General features: G+C 40.3%; 1 protein-coding gene across 3 annotated transcripts in view; it reads left to right on the top strand.

Annotated features, from left to right (window-relative positions):
* The window catches only part of DTX3 (deltex E3 ubiquitin ligase 3), an 86,570-nt gene extending 67,342 nt beyond the window's left edge, over positions 1-19,228 (top strand). For all 3 annotated transcript variants that reach the window (XM_018569491.1, XM_018569474.1, XM_018569482.1), the window contains 3 exons: positions 4,413-5,169; positions 14,972-15,189; positions 18,251-19,228. In XM_018569491.1, coding sequence (XP_018424993.1) covers positions 4,432-5,169; positions 14,972-15,189; positions 18,251-18,326 — 1,032 coding nt within the window. In that variant the 5' untranslated portion in view covers positions 4,413-4,431 and the 3' untranslated portion in view covers positions 18,327-19,228. The remainder of the gene's footprint in view (positions 1-4,412; positions 5,170-14,971; positions 15,190-18,250) is intronic.
* Positions 19,229-20,889: the final 1,661 nt, after the last annotated feature.

The following is a 20,889-nucleotide window of genomic DNA, read 5'->3' as shown; positions in this document are numbered from 1 at the left end:
GAATCCTATACATGTCTATGAGCCATGCAATGCTGCTCGGGGCTGCCAGTCTGCAGTTTGACTGCAAGTCCCAGCACAACCATTGAACCTGCTGCACCCCTTTCCCATGGCTGCAGCATGACCTCCTGCTGGGGCAATGCAAGCTGTGGCTTGTAGTTCCCCGGCTGAACAGGTTGCATTGTCCCCGCTGGCTCCTTTTGTTATGGAAGTTTCCCCCGAACACGCCTGGCAGACACTCTCACCTTCATGTAGTTCATGATGGTCTGGACGAGTCCTCCCAGCACGCTGCAATCCTTCCCCTTGTACGCTTACACGGCTCCTGTCCTGGGGTTGCCTCCCATCTGCCTGTCGCCGTGACTCGGGTCGGAACATTGGGTCGAGGACTCATTGACAGTGGTCGCGACGTCAGCAATTTTTCACCCCCCCCACTGCCGCCCCGAGGCCTGGCCTCGGCCTTGTGAGGAATCCTGCCATGGTCACAGCCTAGTCATATCTGCTCCATTCTGACCTATTCTCCCGCTGATTGGCCGATTGGATGATGACAGGCTTCCTCACCAGTCACTCCTGACTGGTGAGGAAGCCTTAATTTTCTTGTGGGGGGGGGGACCCTTCATGGATTCTTGCATTGGGGCCCTGAGGTCACTAGTTACGCCTCAGCCCTCACAGCCCCTCCTAACATTACAAAAAAGGAGAAACCAACTAAAAATTTTAACCTTCAGGAAGCCAAGTAGAAACCCCAACCCAAGTAAAAGCAATTTAAATTGCAAGAAGCATTTTTTATTTACTTTTTGTTAGCTTATGCTAAACGTGATTTTTTTTTTTTTTAGCTTATGAACGGAAACATGTAACAAATATAAAATAGGATTTATCCAAATTTGGCTGCAAAAGTGGAAATCTACTTTAAGCCTGTGCTTGTATGGTTCACAATTCTTGCTTCCTTTTATAGTAACATAAGGATTAGCTTTATATAGATGTAGGAAAAAGAAATCATACCACGTTTGCTGACATGGTAAGAAGATAAATCTAGGCCAAGCAATATGCTCCTTTGGTTTTTGCCTCACCTTAAAGCACCCCCCTCAGGACTCTGGACATATGAAAACGTAACCTTTGCAGTGGGGCTAAAATAAAGAAGATACTCACCTGTGACCGCCCACCTCTCTCCCCCTCCAATCTGGCGGTCGTATGTCCCTTGGTGTCCTCACATCTAATACACTGTATTAGACATGATGACAAATCTATCATTGGACCTCTGGAGCCTGAGGAAGAAGAGGCTGTGGGGACTGATCTAGCAGCCCGGCCGAGCCCAGGATAGATTGAGTATTTCTTTATTTTAGACCCTAGAGAAAAATGAGCACTTAACCTTTGCAGTGCAGGGGTAGCCCCACTGCATGGGTTCATTTCTCATATGCCCAGAATTCTTCATTAAGTCCAATTGAACCCTCAAGCTTTATGGCTGTAATCAATCTTTTTTGTACTCTTCAACTGTTAATCTTAATTATATATAAGCAGAAAAGAAAGGGAGGGGACAAGGCAAGAGATTACAATTTGCTAGGGTAATAGGGCAGAAGACCTTACAAGATATTATAAAAGAGTCATATAGAAGGCCAAACAACCTTTAAGCCTATAAGCAAAAGGTAAAGGATGCGATTGAGCATAGGCAGTAGGCATGGAATGTGGTTTTGTTGTTTGGGGGACGAATCACTTGTTCTTCAGGTTTCAAGTAGTAGTTACTAGAAGGGTAAAACGAGAGATTAGGCATAGATAAATCACAAAAGCAGGATTGCTTTTTGCTGTTGATAAATTACTGACATGTGGTCAGCTTGGAGCGTGAGGGAGACTTCCTGTTTGTTGCCTGCTCAGTTCTTAACAAATCAGCGCTCAGACATCACCCTGGCCTCTCCCATCTTAGTAGCAGTAATAATGCAGCTACTACTGAAGAGCTGCCATCAGGACAGAGAACTGTCAGTTTTGTTGTATGATGTGCTTTGCTCTACCCTGAGAGGATGCGCTTGACAAAGTCCAGCTACCATCCACCCAGGATTTCGCCAGCCATGCTGATCGTAAACAGGAGGTGAGTCTTTCTCTTTTTATATAGAATTCTTACTTCTTTTTAAGTCTGTACAGTCCAGCTCAAATACAGTAAAATAGTTCTGAAGGCTGACAGTTGATTGTAAATAGATGGGAAAGTTTGAATTTCTTGTTTTAGGGTCTGCTGTATGTGCCAAGTGCTTAAATAACATGAAGCATCTCAAATTTGATCTGCACAATTATTTTTTATTTCTTTTATAATGTAATTATTTTATTTTTTTATATACTTCTTTATGTTTTCCAATGCAGTGGCTTATACAGACAGAGAGAATATTACAGTTCGGTGGTTGACACTATTGTTCAAGTTCTTCATATAGTGGCAGATGAGGTCATTTGTCTTGATTTTGCCCTCCATTGAATAATTTTTTCCCCACACAAGGGGGAGAGATAATGCCAAAATTAACCCATGATTAGGTAATAGCAATGACGCAATGGAAGTTCCTAGTTATTAAGGGATACCATCATTTATTTCTGTGATGTGTATCATTCTTTAAACATATTGATTATTAAATTAATATATAGAATATCTTCACATTTTAGAGAATATGTATTGGTAGTGTTATATATTTCCAGGGCAACCACCCTAGCGAGAAGCAATACTACATAACAGTTGTCTGCATGAAAGCCTCACTTTCTGACATAGTCAGTGTAGCAGCTTGAGCAGAAGAAAATGTATTAATCAGTATATGCGTTCTTATATTCTTACTTAATGCTTAAGGTGTCTCCTTTGGTATCTGAGGGACAGACTTATTCTCAAGCAAAATCATAATGGGTGGTAGTTTTTTTTCTCTTTTCCTGACATCTAAATAGTGGAATTGTCTTTGTGTAACTGGATGCGCTGGAAGCAATGTGGATGATTCAGGAATTGCTTGTACGGATCGGAGCAGTTCTAACAAAAACCTTTCAATTTATTGGACATTCCGTAGGTGAGCAAGCACCAACTGTTCCTTTTCCTATGAAGAAAAGGCAAGATATCCCTTAATTCTGTAGTTTCCACACACCCATTGGCCATGAGAAGATGTATTTAATGACATGCACATATCTTCTGCTTTCTTAGCCTTGCTCACCACACACGTTACTGACTGTACAAACTCTTTTAGATCTTCCAACAGCTATGTAGTACAAAGACCTGTCTGATTGCATACAGCTTTCTGGTAGGTGCAGTGCACAAGCAGTTAATACAAATTTCTATTGAAGTGTATCTATGCTTAGAATGCAGAATTACATATTCTTTTCCACATTGAAGTTCAAAGAATGATCTTTAGGTTTTTAAACTTACGTTTTGAAGAATCCCACAGGATTTACTTCCTTTTCACCTTTTTGCTGCTGCCACCATATACAATACGTCGGCAACAGTAGTGCTCTGTTTCCAAGTGTAAGCTGACTGTTGGCTTTACACTGGAAGTGATAACTTCCATGGGCTGTCAAACATGCTGCCCTCTCCCCGTGGATGGTGGGGGTAGCTTGTTTGACAGCCCGTGCAAGTGATGACATGGGAGGTGTTTAAACAAGGAGAGGCAGACCAGTAAATATGCATTCGCTGATCTTCTCTCCACTAAATGATCCTGGAAGCGAAGATGATCGCTTTGAAACCTGTGGTTTCTGAGCTGCCAATCCTGGTCTGTGCTTAATTAGCTTCAATGGGCTACAAAGGTGACATTAGAGGTCTAGTAGAAAAGCTGTCACCACTAAAGTGCTATCACATGGGGGATTTTTGATAGCACTTTAGTGGTGACAGCTATTAGAAAATAATATTAAGTAAAAATAGTGTAAAAACACTCCCCAAAAAAGTTTCACACACTAACGCAAATGCTCGTTGGGTGTGCCTACGTATAAAACAACAATTGTACAACACATGTTATGTATCTCCGCGCATGCTGGAGTGAGAGCAATAATTCTGGTGCCATTATTCACAGTTAGCTCTAAACTGATGAGATGTAAAAACTAAGTGTTGCCTATACACAATTTTGGGTACCATAATTTTTCACCATTTCACGAATGCACACAGTTTTGAAGTTTGAAATGTTTGGTATCTATTTACTCGCGACAACCTTATCTTTCATACCTTACCCAAAAAATCGGGTAATATCTTTTGTTTATGTGCACAAAAATTAACTTAAGTGTAATTTGTACTGAAAATGTGGGTTTGATAAACAGTTTTGCAATGCAACTGCCACCATTTTATTCTACAGGGTCTCTGCTTTCAGAAAATATATAATGTTTGGGCGTGTTAAGCAATTCCACCGTAATCAGTACGTTTTCTCTCATGGTTTTCTAAGGATAAATGTTTGTATTAATTGCTTGTGTTCTCTTTTTGTTTTAAGTTTCCTTGTGTGGCCCAGAATGGCAAACTGCGGAGTGAACACAAAGAACAAAGTCACGGTTAATAAGCCAGTTTGGGAATTTCTCAACAAAGAGACTCCTTCCAAACTAAACCGTCTGAGAGAAGACAGTGGAGTTCGTATTCTGATTGATGGTGAAACATCGGAGATTTATGTGTTACGATTGTCTGTTGACAGCCATGTTCCAGCAAATGCGATCTCTCTGGCTAGAAAAGCCCTAAAATCTTTGCTAAAAGACACTGAGAAAGAGTTGAAAAAATCCTACAAACAGCATCAGCTGTCGGGTTTTGTAGCTTACACAGATAAGAACAGTGACCATACAGGTGAAACGCACAGCCGCAGTACTTATGGTAGAAGCCTACCAACATTCAGTGCTCGAGGAATGATACTTGGAGGTTCTAGTGGGGGAGCGAGTAGCAGCCATGGGAGCTCTCGTGACCACAGAAGAGAAGAGGCAGAAGATGACAGGGAAAACCAGTGTCCCATTTGTCTGGGTGAGATCCAAAATATAAAGACGTTGGAGAAGTGCCAGCATTCATTCTGTGAGGATTGTATTACCAGGGCTCTCCAGGTGAAGAAAGCTTGTCCAATGTGTGGCCGGTTCTATGGGCAACTAGTAGGAAACCAGCCTGAAAATGGCAGGATGTTGGTATCCAAGGACTCTGGGCTTTTGCTTCCTGGTTACGAGAAGTATGGGACTATTATCATCCAATATGTCTTTCCACCAGGCATCCAAGGGGTAAGGAATCCACTTACAGTTGTATATTGCAAGCAGTGAAGCTGAAAGTCTAGCAGCCATACAGGTTAAAGTAGGGTAATTATTGTCACAGATTTCAGTAGCTTTTCTATGTTACCTGGAACAACAACCAACAACTGGCAAGACAGATGCTAGAGTGTTGTACGTCATTAGCCAGATGAGCAAAGTAAAGAACAGACAGTAACAGAGTAGACTGTGCAGACAAAAAAGTCCAGATTCCAGGCAGGCATACTAATAGGCATCTATGTAAAACAGACAAACCTCTCGATCCTGCATGGGTTTAAAACTGTTGCCTCACTTTAAAGTCCATTAATTAGGGTAGGTGTGCACAGCAGAGACGTAAGCTGCAGTGCCGAGCAAAGGTTCAAGGCTGATAATCACAGATGTCCACCAAATATGTTTTCAGTTGTGTTTGGGGTTCTACCTCCCTATGCAGGATCTTTAGTGCTCTTCATGTCTCTGGTGCAGAGATCATTCCCTGCCCCAAACCTGACCTTTCCAATTGTCTGTTACCCCGGCGAAAACACTTCATCTTTTTAGTGCAAGCCCAGCTATGTCAGTCATTGATTGGTTGACTGCTGAATTTGTTGGGTCAGATAAAGTGGATTTTTCATATATCCAAATAAAGTAGAGGTTTTGTGACATAAAATGATTGCAAGCATGCCTCAGCTTTTCTGTGTCACCTGCCCTCTCTTCTAAACTTTCCTTAGATAAATCCCCAGATGAGTGGTATGAAATTGCTGCAGCATGGACCAACATTTCTTGGTCACCTGAGTTTGAGGAGAACCTTTAGTAAGGCTCAGTGAATATCCAACCTTGGATAAAATGCATTATTTGACACCCAAGTCTAAAATTGAACGTATCAGTGTTAATCCTGGCTTCTGCAATTGCAGTGCTTTGGTTATTTTTTGTGGAAACTAGACATTCATATTTCAATGAAGAGAACTAAAATTCAATTGTGGGACAGTTGACTGCATGTAGGATAGCCCATTGTGAGGCTATATATGCGTTTTCTTTTAAAGTAGAGTGATTATTGACATTTTGCTTTTTGAAAGAAAACCACAATCTGACATAACCTTGATTTAATATTCATCAGCTATAAAATGAAAATATATACATACAGATTGCTATACACTGTTGAAGTGGTATGTTCTTTTTTGTCTGGTATTGTAATAAATCAGCTCAATGCCTGCCCTAGTTGTCTGAGCAATCACCTCTCTGCATGATCTTCCCCATTAGTTCCCATTCACAGCCTGGAGCACAGTTTGCCTTACACAGGTCATTTATTCAGTTTCTCAATAGGTGGTTCACTCATGGGCTTATTATCAGCTAGATTAGGCCATTTTAGTTTGTGTAAATCCTATGTTCATAGCCAGCTGGTATCCACTGGTTTCAGTCATAGAGCATAGAAAATCTGCTATATTAGGCTGAAAGGGCAATCATAGTATTATTGTATCTGTTTCAGACATTTCAGTGCCAAACTCACAGATTCTTACATCTACTGATCTTGAAACCTCAGTCTTAGAGCTGTTGCAGACTAGAGCGATCCCGGTTGCATGTGGCCCCATTGATATCAATAGGGTTACATTCACATGGCAATCGCTGAAAAAAGGTACATGTACCTTTTTTTCACAACACGCACCACACGGTTATTCCAACCACGATCGTGCGCGATTGCAAGGGCGGTATCACTGTGGAAAACCGTGCGATCCGCCTGGCGCGACTGGGGTGCCATTAATGAATAATGGCACCGCCAGTGGGATCAGCAATGGTGTGCGACTCAGTGACCACGCGGTTTCATGCGCGGTCACGGCTCACTCAAGCGTGAACCTGGCCTTAAAGTATATTTGCTATAGAACCCACACAGGAAACGAAAGGTCATTATACTTTGATATATAAAATGTCAATAATAGAACATCTAAACAGAATATTCTTTGCTTCTTTTGTATCACAATTTCAGTGAATAAAGAGACACTTTGGGGGTGATCTACTAACCTAAACACACGCACACACCAGATGCGTGTGATTTTCACACAGCAAAACATATTTATCAACCAAAAAGTCTCTAAAAGCATATTTCCACTAATGCCATATATGGAAAAATCATGCACATGATGCATACATAATGCTGCTTCACAGTTTAGACAAAAATGGGTAGCTCATGCATTTACATTCCTGCATTCATCAACGCAAGCAACACAACATAGAGCTAATTTACACAACATCACCTTGCAAATTCATGCAGGGCTTTGCACAACACACCTGCTGGGTGTGTACACACTACAAAGGTGTTTAGATTCCACCAATAGATCATGCTGAGGAGGGAACACACTACAGAGGTGTATACATGTTCGTGGTGTGTTTATAAGGTTAGTAAATCAACCCCTTTGCCTCCGTCTATTCAGGATATGGTGACTATCTGTGAAAATCCCATTCCCTGATTACTTTATACTCCTCTGTAGGTTAGTGTCAGAGCTTAGGAGTAGGGACTTACTAAAAAACTAAAATAAAATTGACGGAAATTTGTTTAAGCTTTGGGATCCATGTTTGTCAGTACCGGGTCTGACACCCATAGCAATCATTACTCAAAAGTTGCTCCAGTAAACAAATCTGCTGACTCCATGGGCGTTTGTCTCAACATACTTTTATTAACACAAAGGTCATTGTTTAATCTCATATTCAACGTTATGCTTCTATCTATACTCCTTAGACCTATTGTGGACAGGGTGGTTTGGAGTTTTTGGGTTGTTGAGTTTGTGTTCCCCGTTGTCCATCAACCTTGCATACTTCTTAACATCTGATTTATAATTCTGATAATTTTAATACATAGAATGACCTGTATTCTCTTCAAATAGAATGTCTATGTTCCTATACATACACAATATATGATATGATTTTCTGAATTGTAACACCTCCTGAAGTACCTTTTGGACAGTTCTGTTCTTGTGATATGCAGAAATGTAGACTATGTGATAATTGTTTTCTTTTGTATGTATTTAATCTGAAAAATTGAAAAAACTATTTGATAAAAGAAAAAAAAATGACCCCAATACATTACAATATTCCCCTTTTTGTTTATTTTTTGTTTTTTTTGGGAGGGGAGGGTTTGCCTGCTCCAACATTTTATTTTTTGCAGTTTAATATACCACAATACTGGTAAATCCTGACATTCATAATCTAGACACACATTTTCCATGTGGCTTTTGAACAACTTCCAGGAAGTGGACTTCCCAAACAGTGGCAGGGAAGACATTGCAAAGTATAGGAGTGGTAGAATAGATTTCCAATGCAACTGTGCAATTTGATGGTTGAACAGGAGGTGATGTAGATCACTCCCTTTCATTCATAATTGAGGATATAGTTAACATACCATATCCTCAATTATTTACAAACTGCTGAATGAGGCCACTGCCATAAGGGTATGCCTTTTCCATGAAGGGTTGTACTTGGTCAGCAACAATGTTTAGATAGGTTGTATGAGTCAAACTAACATCCACATAAATGGCAGGACCCAAGGATTTCCAGCAGAACATTGCCCAAAGCATTGCACAGCCTTTGCCTGCTTGCCTTCTTCCCATTGTGCATCCTGGTGCCAAGTGAGTGACACATATGCACCCGACCATCCACATGATGTAAAAGATACTGTACGAGATTCATTGGATCAGGCTACCTTCTTCCATTGCTCTATGGTCCAGTTCATGCTCACATGTCCATTGTACCTGTTTTTGGCGATGGGCATGGGTTAGCATGGGCCCCCTGACTGGTCTGCAGCTATGCAGCCACATATGCAACAATCTGTGGGAACCAGCATTAACTTTTTCAGCAATTTGAGCTACAGTAGCGCTTCTATTGGATCGGACTATGTGGGCCAGCCTTCACTCCCCTCGTGCATCAGTGAAACTTGGCCGCCCATGACCCTGTCACCGGTTCACTGGTTTTCATTCCTTGGTCCACTTTTGGTAGGTCCTGACCACTGCATACTGGGAACATTCCAGAAGAGCTGCAGTTTGGAGTTGCTCTGACTCATTCACAATTTGGCCCTTGACAGAGTCGCTCAAATCCTTGCGCTATCCATTTACTGCCCATTTTTTCTGCTTTCACTTCAGTAACACAATATTCACTTCCTGACTACTATATCTCACCCACTTCCTCCAGGTGCCATTGTAATGAGATAAGCAATGTTATTTCCTTCACCTCTCAGTGGTCATAATGTTATGGCTGATCTGTGTATACTGTATGTCCACAAATTCTGCCCACCTGACCCATCACGTGAGAAATAATGGAGAGTCTTTGTACTACAGAAAATGGGCAAATATCTCCCCACCTTCCATTCAAGACAACACAGAAACAATTATGAAGTGTGAAAAAAAAAATGATTGATCTAGTATAAATCAGATAGATTAATTCATTTTTTCCTTCACTTTTCCTGAGTAGGTGGCTAAACAAAAAAACACTGGCTGCTGAGGCTTGAGGGCTATACTGTAGGTACCAGAGGGCCATCGGCGGGGCACAAGGGAATTAGATCTTTAACGTCCCTGGCAGTATTCCCAAGTCTGGCTCGGGGTTAATTTACAGTACCAATAGCGGTAACCCCTGAGCCACACTTGGGATTTCACAAAAGTGTCACTTACCTTGTCCTCTGTCCGCGGTGTCCTCTGCTGTACGCGGCCGGCCGATGCCGGCATCTGACTTTTAGTTTAGTTTTCGGCATCATAGCAGGGGGCGGAGCCGGCGGGAAATTCAAAAGTGAAAACATGCAATATACACAATACAATGTAATCTGCTATGATTACATTTATGTATCAAATAATTTCACTTCAATTTTGTCCCTAGAGCTTTGTCCAGTGCCCTGCCTGCACTTTTACTGTTCTTTCTGCCTGGAAACTTGAGAACGTCCATGACATCCAATAAGTGTCCCTTTAGGTCAAAAGCGGTTTTAGACCAGCTAGAAAACAGCGATAGTGAATTAGAATCACTTGCAGGATTGAGCGATTCATTGGGAAATTCGTCATCAGACACTGAAAGTGACGACAGTGACGATTCTGCGACCAAGCTCAGTGATGTGCGAACTTGGTACTCTATTGATTGGATCAGGCAGCGCCCCCAGAATTCCCATTTACTGGACATTTTTTTTAATTATTATATTATAATTTTTTATAATTATTTATTATATTATAATTTATGATTTTGTGTTTCAAACTTTATCATACCCGGGATGTCTACTGGACTCTTGTTTGGACAGATTTAGGTGAGTTATTCCTAAGATTTACTAAGAATATAAATATATATAAACAACAAATTGCCATGAAAAACAATGTACCGCTTTGGCATGCTAAAATCCTGCACAATCATACCTCCAGGGAGGTTAAAGATTGGTAGGCTAATGTTAAAGCAAATCTTCTATTGTACAGGCAGCCAGTGTAACCGATGAAGAATTAGCGTGATGTGGTATTTCGTGGTATGACTGATTGTATATTAGACTGGCAGCTGCATCCATCTGCTGGGGGCAAACAGAAATTTTCTGACCATTCTATTCGATCATTTAGTAACATCACTGGGATTGGCTGAGGGATCCTCAGTTTTAGTCCAACTCATTTAGTAATATTGTTGGTCAAGGAATGGTAATATCACAATGTCAGGCCACATACATATATGAACATGCCATTACTTCATCGCCAAAGAAGTTTTGTGTGATGCATTAGATCTTTTCAACTATGCTAATCCCAGGAACAGCAAGACAATTTCAAATGAACAGGAAAGGGTATTTTGTAACTAATTTCTAGACTGTGTTACATACATAAACTGCTGAAACGGCAAAGGTCCATTTTATGAAGGTTTGTGCATGTTTCTCAGCTTGTCTCTTAGTGGAATGAATTCATGAACGTTTGTCTCTGAACTTTATATATAACTTCATGGAGGACGTATTAGCAGCTCCCCAGTCTTTCCACCATCCTCATAGCCATTTTTTTACAAATATAATATTTTACTGATAAGAAGTCAAATCATTTTTCTTTAACTCTGAAGTGCCATTTATGTACATTAGCTGTAGTGGGGCTGCTTGCTATAAAACTGTTGGATGGTGTTACAGTTTAAAGTGTATGTTCAATTTTTTTGGCTACACCGGAGAAGAATAAGAACCTATGTCAGGTGTATCTGATATCTGCCACTCTACTTGAAAGATTTCCCCTCACTTACTATCACAGTGGCAATTGTTTTAGTGGGGTAGTGTGAATGCTTAACCCCAGCTTCATTATTATTAGCATGCAGAAATGAAAGCGCCAGTAGTGTTTTGTAAATTCCAGCAGTAGATTGTTATTAAAAGTCACATACCGGTAAAAGCCAATGCATTTTGGAGAGGTTCAAAAGGTCCCTCTTTATCAGGGCTACAAGAAAACACCATAACAGATGCAATAAACGCCATAGAATGTATAAAAAAAATCATAATTCTTAAATTTACCATTACAATATTCACATCAAATAGTAGTAAGAATAGTAATAATAATAGAATTGAAATATAAAATGTATTGAAATAAAACATTGTGGATGTACTCGCATATGGTTAAATATATAGATAGTTCAATTCAGGTTAACATATTGACTTCAGATTTTTTTTTTAACATCAGTAAGATCTGTCTACAGCATTTGTTCCATTACATATGTGCACCATATTTATGTTTCATTTCTGCCTTAGTTGGTAAACTAAAAAGCTTCAGTAAGAATATGGTTTAAAGTAGATCTAAATTAAATCACTAAAATTTTGGGGAAAAAAGCTTTACTGACAGCCCCTTAAAACCTACATAAGAAGCACTTTTAAAAAATCTGTAAAAAAATAGAAAAATACCTCAAACAAAGGTTTCCATCCTTTTTTGTGACGGCACCAGTGACATCACTGTGCCTGGTTGCTGCCTTCTTTGAAAGATGGGTGCTCGAAATCCCATGATAATGGACTCCTGGACTGTCCTGTGTAGGCAGACATTCACACCTAAAAGTGTCAGCTGCTGAAGATTGTTTGTGGTGGCTCTGGCACTGTGTGAGAACAAAGATTGGCTGCAAGTGAGTCCGTACAGGTAAGTATTCTGCCGTTTTTTGCGGTAGGAACATTTGTTTACATTTTTAAGTTAATGGCGTCTCTTTAAACACATTTAGAACAGGACCAAACAAATTTTATTGGCAAATGAACTGTTGTGAGTAAAGATATTTCAGAGCATAATGGGTATTCAGACAAAGTTCTTTTTCTTTTGTCTAAAGCAAAAAACATTGTTAGCCAGGAGATAATAAATAGGTTACAAGAAGAAATAATAGGCAAACAGATACATTCTGTTGGATAACAAATCATCTTCTAATGTAAGGGTTTGGGCATGATGCAGAGTTCTTAATGCTTTGTACATTTCCGTGGGATTTTTTTTTTTTATTATTGCCTGTGATTTTTTGTTTTACTTCTTTATGGTCTGTATAGGCTGTGATCATGACTTGTCTTTTAAAAGTACAGGAAGATATTATTTCTAGTTTAGCTGTTGGAGGGCCTACTGAAGTAAATTGCAATTATTTCTATACTCTCAAAGCATGGCTCTTCAAAGTATAATTTGCTTTGCTCAGCCCTGGAAATAGTTGTCCCATAGTTGTCTATAGGAGCTTTACTAACTAGTGGGCCAGCACAGAAGATAAGACTTTGAAGATAAGGTCCTCTGAACTGTGGGCACAGGAAGATATTATATACATAATTGCTGTTTAGTGTGGATGGGGGAATCCCCTCTTCTGGGATATTGTATTCTGACAACCCAGCAATGTAATCAAAAGTTGATTGAAAAATCAGCTTTTGCCGAATGAGCTTTACAGTGGTTGAAGTTTGGTCAGCAGGACATGGCCAAAATGTAAGCAGTGTATGGCCAGCTTAAAGAGCAACTCCACTTGAGAACAAAATCAATCCCCTCTGGGTGAATGATGTACAAGTATTTTAACAAACTGTGTTGTAGATTCCTACCTTTTTCTGTTCTGCATAAATAGCAGTTTGTTTCACCATGTCCTTTCCAAACTGATTCCTGAAGAGAATCTGGGTTTGGCAAGCTAAACTAAATTTGGCAAACTATGATCAGCTGGTGGACTTTCTGTGTTGTAATGAGGAAAGCTGCAGTGTTGGCATCACTTCAGAAGTGATTAATCCTTAGGAAGTATCTCACTAAAAATGAAAATCCTATTGCAAGGGATGCCTAACAGTTTCCTTGTATCTAAGTGTTTCTGTTTTTGTGATTGGCTGATTGATTTTCCCAGAAGTCATCACGACTTCTGGGAAAATCAATCAGCCAATCACAGAAACAGAAAAATACATTTCTGGGGGTGTACAAGGACTGTGTACAGAACGCCTCCAGGTCACCATATTGCAGTGATTGTTTTTTTACATTTTATAAAATTACAGCGCCTGCAGTTTTAAATGGAAAGGTCATTTTTTAATAACATTAAATTATAAAATGGCTTGTGTATAAATTCTATGCTATAATTACTTTATTTTTATGATTTTTTTTTTAGTTTTATGGAGTTGAAGTGGAGTTTAGACACTCAGATTTGATTATCTCAGATAAGGGCTGTGTATGGCTTGTGAAAACCATATACTGTAAGTAATGACCGGAGGATCTTTGGAAATGACCAGAATAATATAATAATCATCTGCACAAGTGATCATGCACATTCTGCAAACATGGCACAATGCACCACTACTTTGAACTCTGATTTCTCCATGGTGGGCTTAACAAAGTCTTCAGAGGAGCTAACCTCTCTTGTTCTGTGCTAGGTTATGGAGCTTTAATGTTCGCTGTTTCCCTAAGGCTTGCCTTTCCTCTTCTGACTTGTGAAATAAAACACATTTGAAATAATAATTACCTATTTAAATCATGAAAAATCTCCTTTGACAAAGGTCTAATGGTTGCTTGTATGAGTCCATTACTTCTAATGGGTGACATGCATACCTTGCCTAAATACAAATGACTTTACTCTCTTTTCCCTGCCAAGTTAATAAACAATTTGCTTCCAACTACCTCTAATCCATCTTTAAAGCTTAGCTGGAGCGCACAGACTATTTATTCAGTCACAATGGGCTGTTTTTATATACACCTCAACAGTAATACATCCCAGGAAACCTATAATGTGTCCTGTGGCTTATTGCCACTAAGCTGTGACTCAGGAGTAATGTGGCATACATAAGCCAAGAAAAGGATTACTATGTATTGTATATCGAAAATGTTTGTTTGATACAGTTAAAAAAGCACCCGCTTCATAAAACCTGGTAATAAAATTGAAGTGTTTAGTAATAAGAGTATATTCTGCGTAATAATCATACCAGCCTAATAGGAGATTGTCTGCATTGCCTGTGGCAGCATTCAGTGGGGCTGATGAATGAAAGCTGCAGCAAACTGCGCCACTTTGCTGCAGTTTTCATAAATCATTCCCAGAGTCTTTGTTTTCTTTCTTGAAGACTCTGTCTTTCAAAGACAATATTCTTTCTAGAATGGCTGTCAAATACATACCACTGCTTTTTAGAGGTTAGCCTTAAAACCCCCAGCCAGGAGATGTGGCAAGGATTGGACCAGGGACCCTTAGCGTTGCAAGGCAGAAGTGCTAACTACTACGCCATTGTGCTGCCCAGTATTGAATCAAGATATAATATGTGGCTGTACAGACATGTTGCAAAATACAACTACTTCAATGGGGTGTACTTACTTTTTCACATAACTGTATGTGAGTGTTATGTTTTCTTTTACACTTCTGATAATTGCTCTTTATTTCTTTGCAGGCAGAACACCCGAATCCTGGGGTTAGGTATCCAGGAACAACTCGTGTGGCTTACTTACCTGATTGCCCAGAGGGGAACAAAGTTCTGACACTATTTAAGAAAGCCTTTGATCAACGTCTGACCTTCACCATTGGGACTTCAATGACCACAGGAAGACCTAACGTTATAACGTGGAATGACATTCACCATAAAACTAACTGCACAGGAGGACCACAACTGTAAGTTTTTTCCTTGCCATAAAAATACTCGCTCACTCGTGGTATATTCTCATGTAATTTTCCCAAAAATTAAAGCCAGTCAGGGCTGTCTTGTGGGGCTGTTGCACATTCTATGGGCAGATTATTATTTATTGTGTGACATAACAGCTGTAAGGCTGCTCCTACACTGCCCATATTTGCATGTGCTAAAACATATTGGACAACATACTGTATATTCCAAAAAGTCAGACGAGAAGTGGTTGCATTCACATTTAGAGATTGTGTGACTTCTCTGTCAGTGATTGGTCATTTGTTCTACAGAAAGGCAAATTGCTTTTTAACTCTGATTTGTCTTTCAGTAGAATGAGGGTCAGATAGGGGAGAATTTTGTTGGCCAGCCCAGCGGTACACAGGTGAATAACCTAGCCATATAGACATTGAGCCATGCAGCTGGTTTGTCCCCTTTAGGCGTGCATCGATACTAGTATCGGTATCGATACTGAGTATTTGTTTGTGTCCCCGATGCCTATCCCGATACCGGAACTTCCAGTATCAGGAAGCCGGGCGGCGAGTCATTACATGCTGCCCGGCTTCCTGATTGGCCAACTTTACTAGTTGGGGACGAGGGAGCATGGAGCTGGCTTCCTAGCCAATCAGGAAGCCAAGGGGCAGGTAATGACTTGCCCCCCGGCTTCCTAATTAGCCGGGAAGCCGGCTCCATGCTCCCTTATCACCTGGTGACGAGGGAGTATGGAGCTGGCTTCCTGGCCAATCAGGAAGCCGGGCGGCGAGTCATTACCCACCCCCGGCTTCCTGAGTGGCCAGAAAGCCCCTCTATCCCGGCTTCCTGATTGGCCAGAAAGCCGGCTGCATGCTTCCACATTGCCTGGTGACAATGGAGCATGGAGCCGGCTTCCCGGCTATTCAGGCAGCCAGGCGGCGAGTCATTACATGCCACCCGGCTTCCTTAATGGGACTTTCGGTATTAGTATTCAGTATTGGCGAGTATCGGGGGAAAAAATGTTGGTACTCGAAACCGAAAAAACGGTATTGATGCATCCCTAGTCCCCTCGCAAGCATTTTCCAAAATTATTATATGGACTTTCCCTGTGATTGAGGTGTCCTGGGCATTAGGTTGGTGTTATCCAAAGATTATTTGTTTGTCTGAAGCTGTCACATGATGTAACTCTATCTGCACATAGCCTGAGCTAGTTTTAAATGGAACAAAAATAATTTTGTTAAATGCAGTCGTGTTTTCCCAGGACAGAACACTTGGAAGCAGTAATAAAATAGCCTGTTTTAATGTTTATTAAATCCCCCAGCAATGATACAGGGTGGGCAGCAATGATTTTGTCAGGCCATTAACTAAATGATAATATAGGGCTTTCTCCAGTCCATAAAATGAAACTCATATTGCATTGTATTACAAATGAAAAGCCTATTTGATTACGTGAGAGCAAAATTGCTTTCATGGGAAATGATAAATGGATTTTTATGGCCTTGGTATGACTGTGTTTTATTACAACATTCATTCTGGGTTTCAGCTCATACAGTCCATGGCAGATAACTTGCCAGCCTAGAGATAGAGAAACTATGTTTTGTGTCCAAAATAAAGATTGAATCTTTGTGTTCACTAGAATAAAATAACACATTATTCTGCCATGTAAAAAAGCTGCAAATTGATTGTTATTGATATATTTGGTTTTATTTATCAAAGCTCAGACAAAGCCATGAAGAAGAGGAACGGTGGAGTATTATTCCAGGCAATTTTTAGTATGACATCATCGTTTTCATTCAAAAAGCTCCTTGTGTGCTGCTGCTTAGAAATAGCAATGGTGCTAAACCATCACAAAACATGCTTCGGACATGCTTTTTGTGTTTGTATTTTATATGTGGTTCGATAGCCACAACAGAAAGTCAGAGGAGATCCCTCCAAAGTGAAGGAAATCACTGGTGGTCAACAGGGTCACCGGAACTATCGACCTCATTGGAGAATTTCCAATCTATTCCTGTTCTGATGTCAACCCAAACATTTGAAATGTTCTTACACTTTTCAGTGATAACGGTGACCAGGACTCATAGAGAGAGTGAATCTCCCTGACAGGGACACAAACCGCAATAAAAACCTGACAAGTGTTCTAATCCCTCTCCACTCTATCCAAAACTAAAAAAAATGGTTTTGTCTTCAGTGGCACTTTAAATACAGAGATGAAATGTATACAGTATATAAGAGCTGTTAAAGTGACATTAAGGGCAAAAGCCGCCGCCCCTCCCCCCCCAGTGCTAATGTAAGGACTTACCTTAACCACTTGAAGTCCGCGGTGTTAAACCCCCTTCCCATCCAGGCCATTTTTCAGTATTCAGCGCTGCGGTACTTTGACTGACATTTATTCCGTCATGCAACGCTGTACTGAAATGAATTTTATACAATTTTTTGGGGACAGATAGAGCTTTCTTTTGGTGGTATTTAATCACCACTGGGGTTTTTATTTTTTACTATATTAAGGAAAAATTATGTCAAGATTGCGCAAACGCGCGAAACCTCAGAAAACTACAATACCCAAAATTGGCCATAGGCGACGCTTTAAAAGCTTTAACTGCTCATCAGTTTAGTGTTATCAGTAATTGATGGCCCTAAAATGATTGCTCTCATTTCGACGTTATGTAACATGTGTAGCGCAGTTGTTGTTTTCGCGCGCTGACGCATATTTATGTTTATATGTGCGTAAACGTGGGGGTGGGGGACTTAAAAATTGTGTTGTAGGTCCTCTTTATGGAGACATTAGGGGTTTCTAGGACCCCTAATGTCACCTGAGGACCCCAAAAGAAGCTGATGAAGCAGAGATCTTCTTTTCTCTGGCTATAGCAGCCAGATGTTCTTATTATAGCTGGTTATCAGGGCCTAGGAGGAATAATACAGCACACTTACCTTGTGCACTCAAGCACAAAAGAGTGCTGGATAAGTAAGTTGTGTTGCTTGCATGTACAATTATAGCAAATGTTTAGGGTTGACTGGAGTTGTTATATACTGTTCTGCATTTGCATAGAACTAACCTAGAAATGTTCTCTGTTTTGATTTCAGGTTTGGTTACCCTGACCCTACCTACTTACTGAGAGTCCAGGAGGAGCTGCGAGCCAAAGGCATCACTGCTGACTAGAAGGGGAATATTGTGCCGCATACAGGCACTGAGATTTCGGGACGGAAATAAACAATTCCCACAGAGGAAAAGCCGCCTTTGTTCCATTTTTCTTACTGTCCTCTCATTTTAGCTCCTTTGCTGATCTTGCTTTTCTCAGAAACTGCAATGGGAATAAGAACTTGGATCCAACACTGGAGTATTTGCAAAGTTATGAAAAACTTGTTAAAAGTTACTAACTTTCAATGGAGGTTTGCCTTAATGGTGAATTAAATGGGTGAATTGATTGTTTTATTGGGACAATATAGTAGGACAAAGACTTCTAGAGACGTTCTAGAGTTACCTGTGGACGGCTTAGTTCTAGCTGACCATCCAGTCAATAGTCATCGTGTCTCATTCCCCTGGAAGGACAATTGTTTATCTTACAGAGCAGTCCAGGCCTTGCAGTTTACCTGGAATTGCATCTTATGAGCTTTGTAGTTGAAACGCCTCTAGAAAGGACCAACCTGTCAGCATCAGTGCATAATGTTTTCTGCAGGCCCAGTACCTTAATCCCAGTATTGCAGGGTGTTGTGCGCCTTATCTTTCCACACCTTATCTTTCCACACCTATAATTGCCTATTAGATGTTGCAACACAGCACACGGCAGTACAATGTTTAGTTCTACTTTTCTTTTATTATTCATTTCTGTTTAAAGCAGCGATGGGATTCATGGATATCCTATTCAAATCCATACTAAAGGGAGTTTTATTTCTTGCAGGGAAAATTCTAGTTGTATATTTGATATCATCAAGAAGCATGCCATCATTTAGTCTCCAAACTATGAGAAGACATCCTTCTAGAAATTACTTATGCCATATATTATGTATGTGCATGGAGTGTCTGCATCTGGGGTTTGTAGGGCAGTTGATGAAGAGGGCAGGGGAAGGCTGTATCTGAGTTTCTAACCTAAAGTACAGTTACATTTACAAATATTTAAGTCTTTGTGTAAAAGAGCTAATAATGCTATGAATAGATGTTCACATATCTGCCCAGAGCTTGATATTTGGTATTTTATGTACATTGGCTTTGAAGGTAAGTGACTTTTGTTGATCTGTGTAATGAGACATTTTAGCCAAACAGAGGCTACTTACATGTCCTTTATGTGCATTACAGAATGGAAAGTCACAGGCGTATATATACACCCTTGAAAATTATTTGCTCTTCTGTATAAATTAAAGTCAAACTCCTGCCAAAACCAGCGAGGGCAGATTTCATTTAACAAATAGCCTATGTGGTGTTGTGAAATTCTGTCCACCCCAATAGTGTTACCGGCTGTTTGGGTTGGACTAATATGGATTCTGTGTTTTCTTCTAAAATGTTGTTATTACATAATTGTGGTAGCCATGCTATATACAATATAATAATCACCTGTCAGGCTTCATTATATTTTGGGTTATTTTGGGTTATTTTTTTTGTGGAATTAGGAGCTTCCCCGTGCCAAAAGAACATTGAATTCACATCTGCAGAAAGCATTGAAAACAAGCAGACGCTAACTATACAACCTTACATTTCTTTCGTCCTGACAACACTGCTATGCAGTTCTTCCATTTTCGTGCCTCTGTAGGATAGACAGGAAAACACCACTCCATCCTCAGTGTATACTGTTCTCCTCTTATTGTGCAATCAAAGTCACAACTTGAGACAAGTATGAATAAAAGATCAGCACGCCTAAGATTATAAAGGAAACGCACCCATTACTTAATGTTATAAACACTAGTAGCTTACACGTTTTAGACCCCGTTCACACCGGGGCGGGTTCGGCCGCACGGATCCGCAGACATGAACAATCCCATACATTGCATACATTGTCCACACGATCCGAACCGCCCCCGCCCGAACTGCTCTCTCTTTTTAATTGCGCTGAAATGCAATTAAAAACTCCCAAAACATCTCTTTTGAGATCAGCGCGGTAACCGCTCTGATCCGCAAACGCCCTGGTGTGAATAGGCTCTTAGGTAGTGGAGCTCATAACTAATAACAGGCTGACACATTAAATGTGTTATATGAAGACTAAGGCCTTGTTCACACCAAATGCAGAGCAGATCTGGTCAGGTTTCTGCACACGCACGCTAGTCTTTTAGATGCGTTTTTGGCTAAAACAATTATTATTATTTTTTTTTTTTAAGTTTAAAATAGGCTTTCAGTGCGTTCCAGGCATTTGCATGCGTCTTTGATGCATTTGCAGATCCAGAGCAGGTAAAATAGGGCCTGCTGCAGTTTTTTTTACCTGCTCTGGAACTGCACGCTGCGATGTGAACTGGAGCAAAAAATATCATTGGAATACATTGGACGCAGTTTTGAACCGGTCTGCAACTGATCTGCTCTGCACTTGGTGTGAACAAGGCCTAAATGAAGGGTAGCTTTTAATCCTTGGGTGTGTTGGCCCTTTATCTGTAATCAGCCCTTTATTTCACATTTCTTCTATGAAGGAGGAGCCAAATTATTGTTCTACACGATTCAGCAGCTGAAAAATCTTTTTAACAAAGTTCCTCAATATACATGCATTACTAGATAATCCAGTTATGTGCAGTTATGTTGTGTT

Source organism: Nanorana parkeri, unplaced genomic scaffold (genome assembly GCF_000935625.1).
Source record: "Nanorana parkeri isolate BGI_ZX_2015 unplaced genomic scaffold, ASM93562v1 scaffold35, whole genome shotgun sequence".
Classification (NCBI taxonomy): domain Eukaryota; kingdom Metazoa; phylum Chordata; class Amphibia; order Anura; family Dicroglossidae; genus Nanorana; species Nanorana parkeri.
The sequence above is the reverse complement of the archived record's forward strand: the minus strand, read 5'-3'. Positions and strand labels throughout refer to the sequence as shown.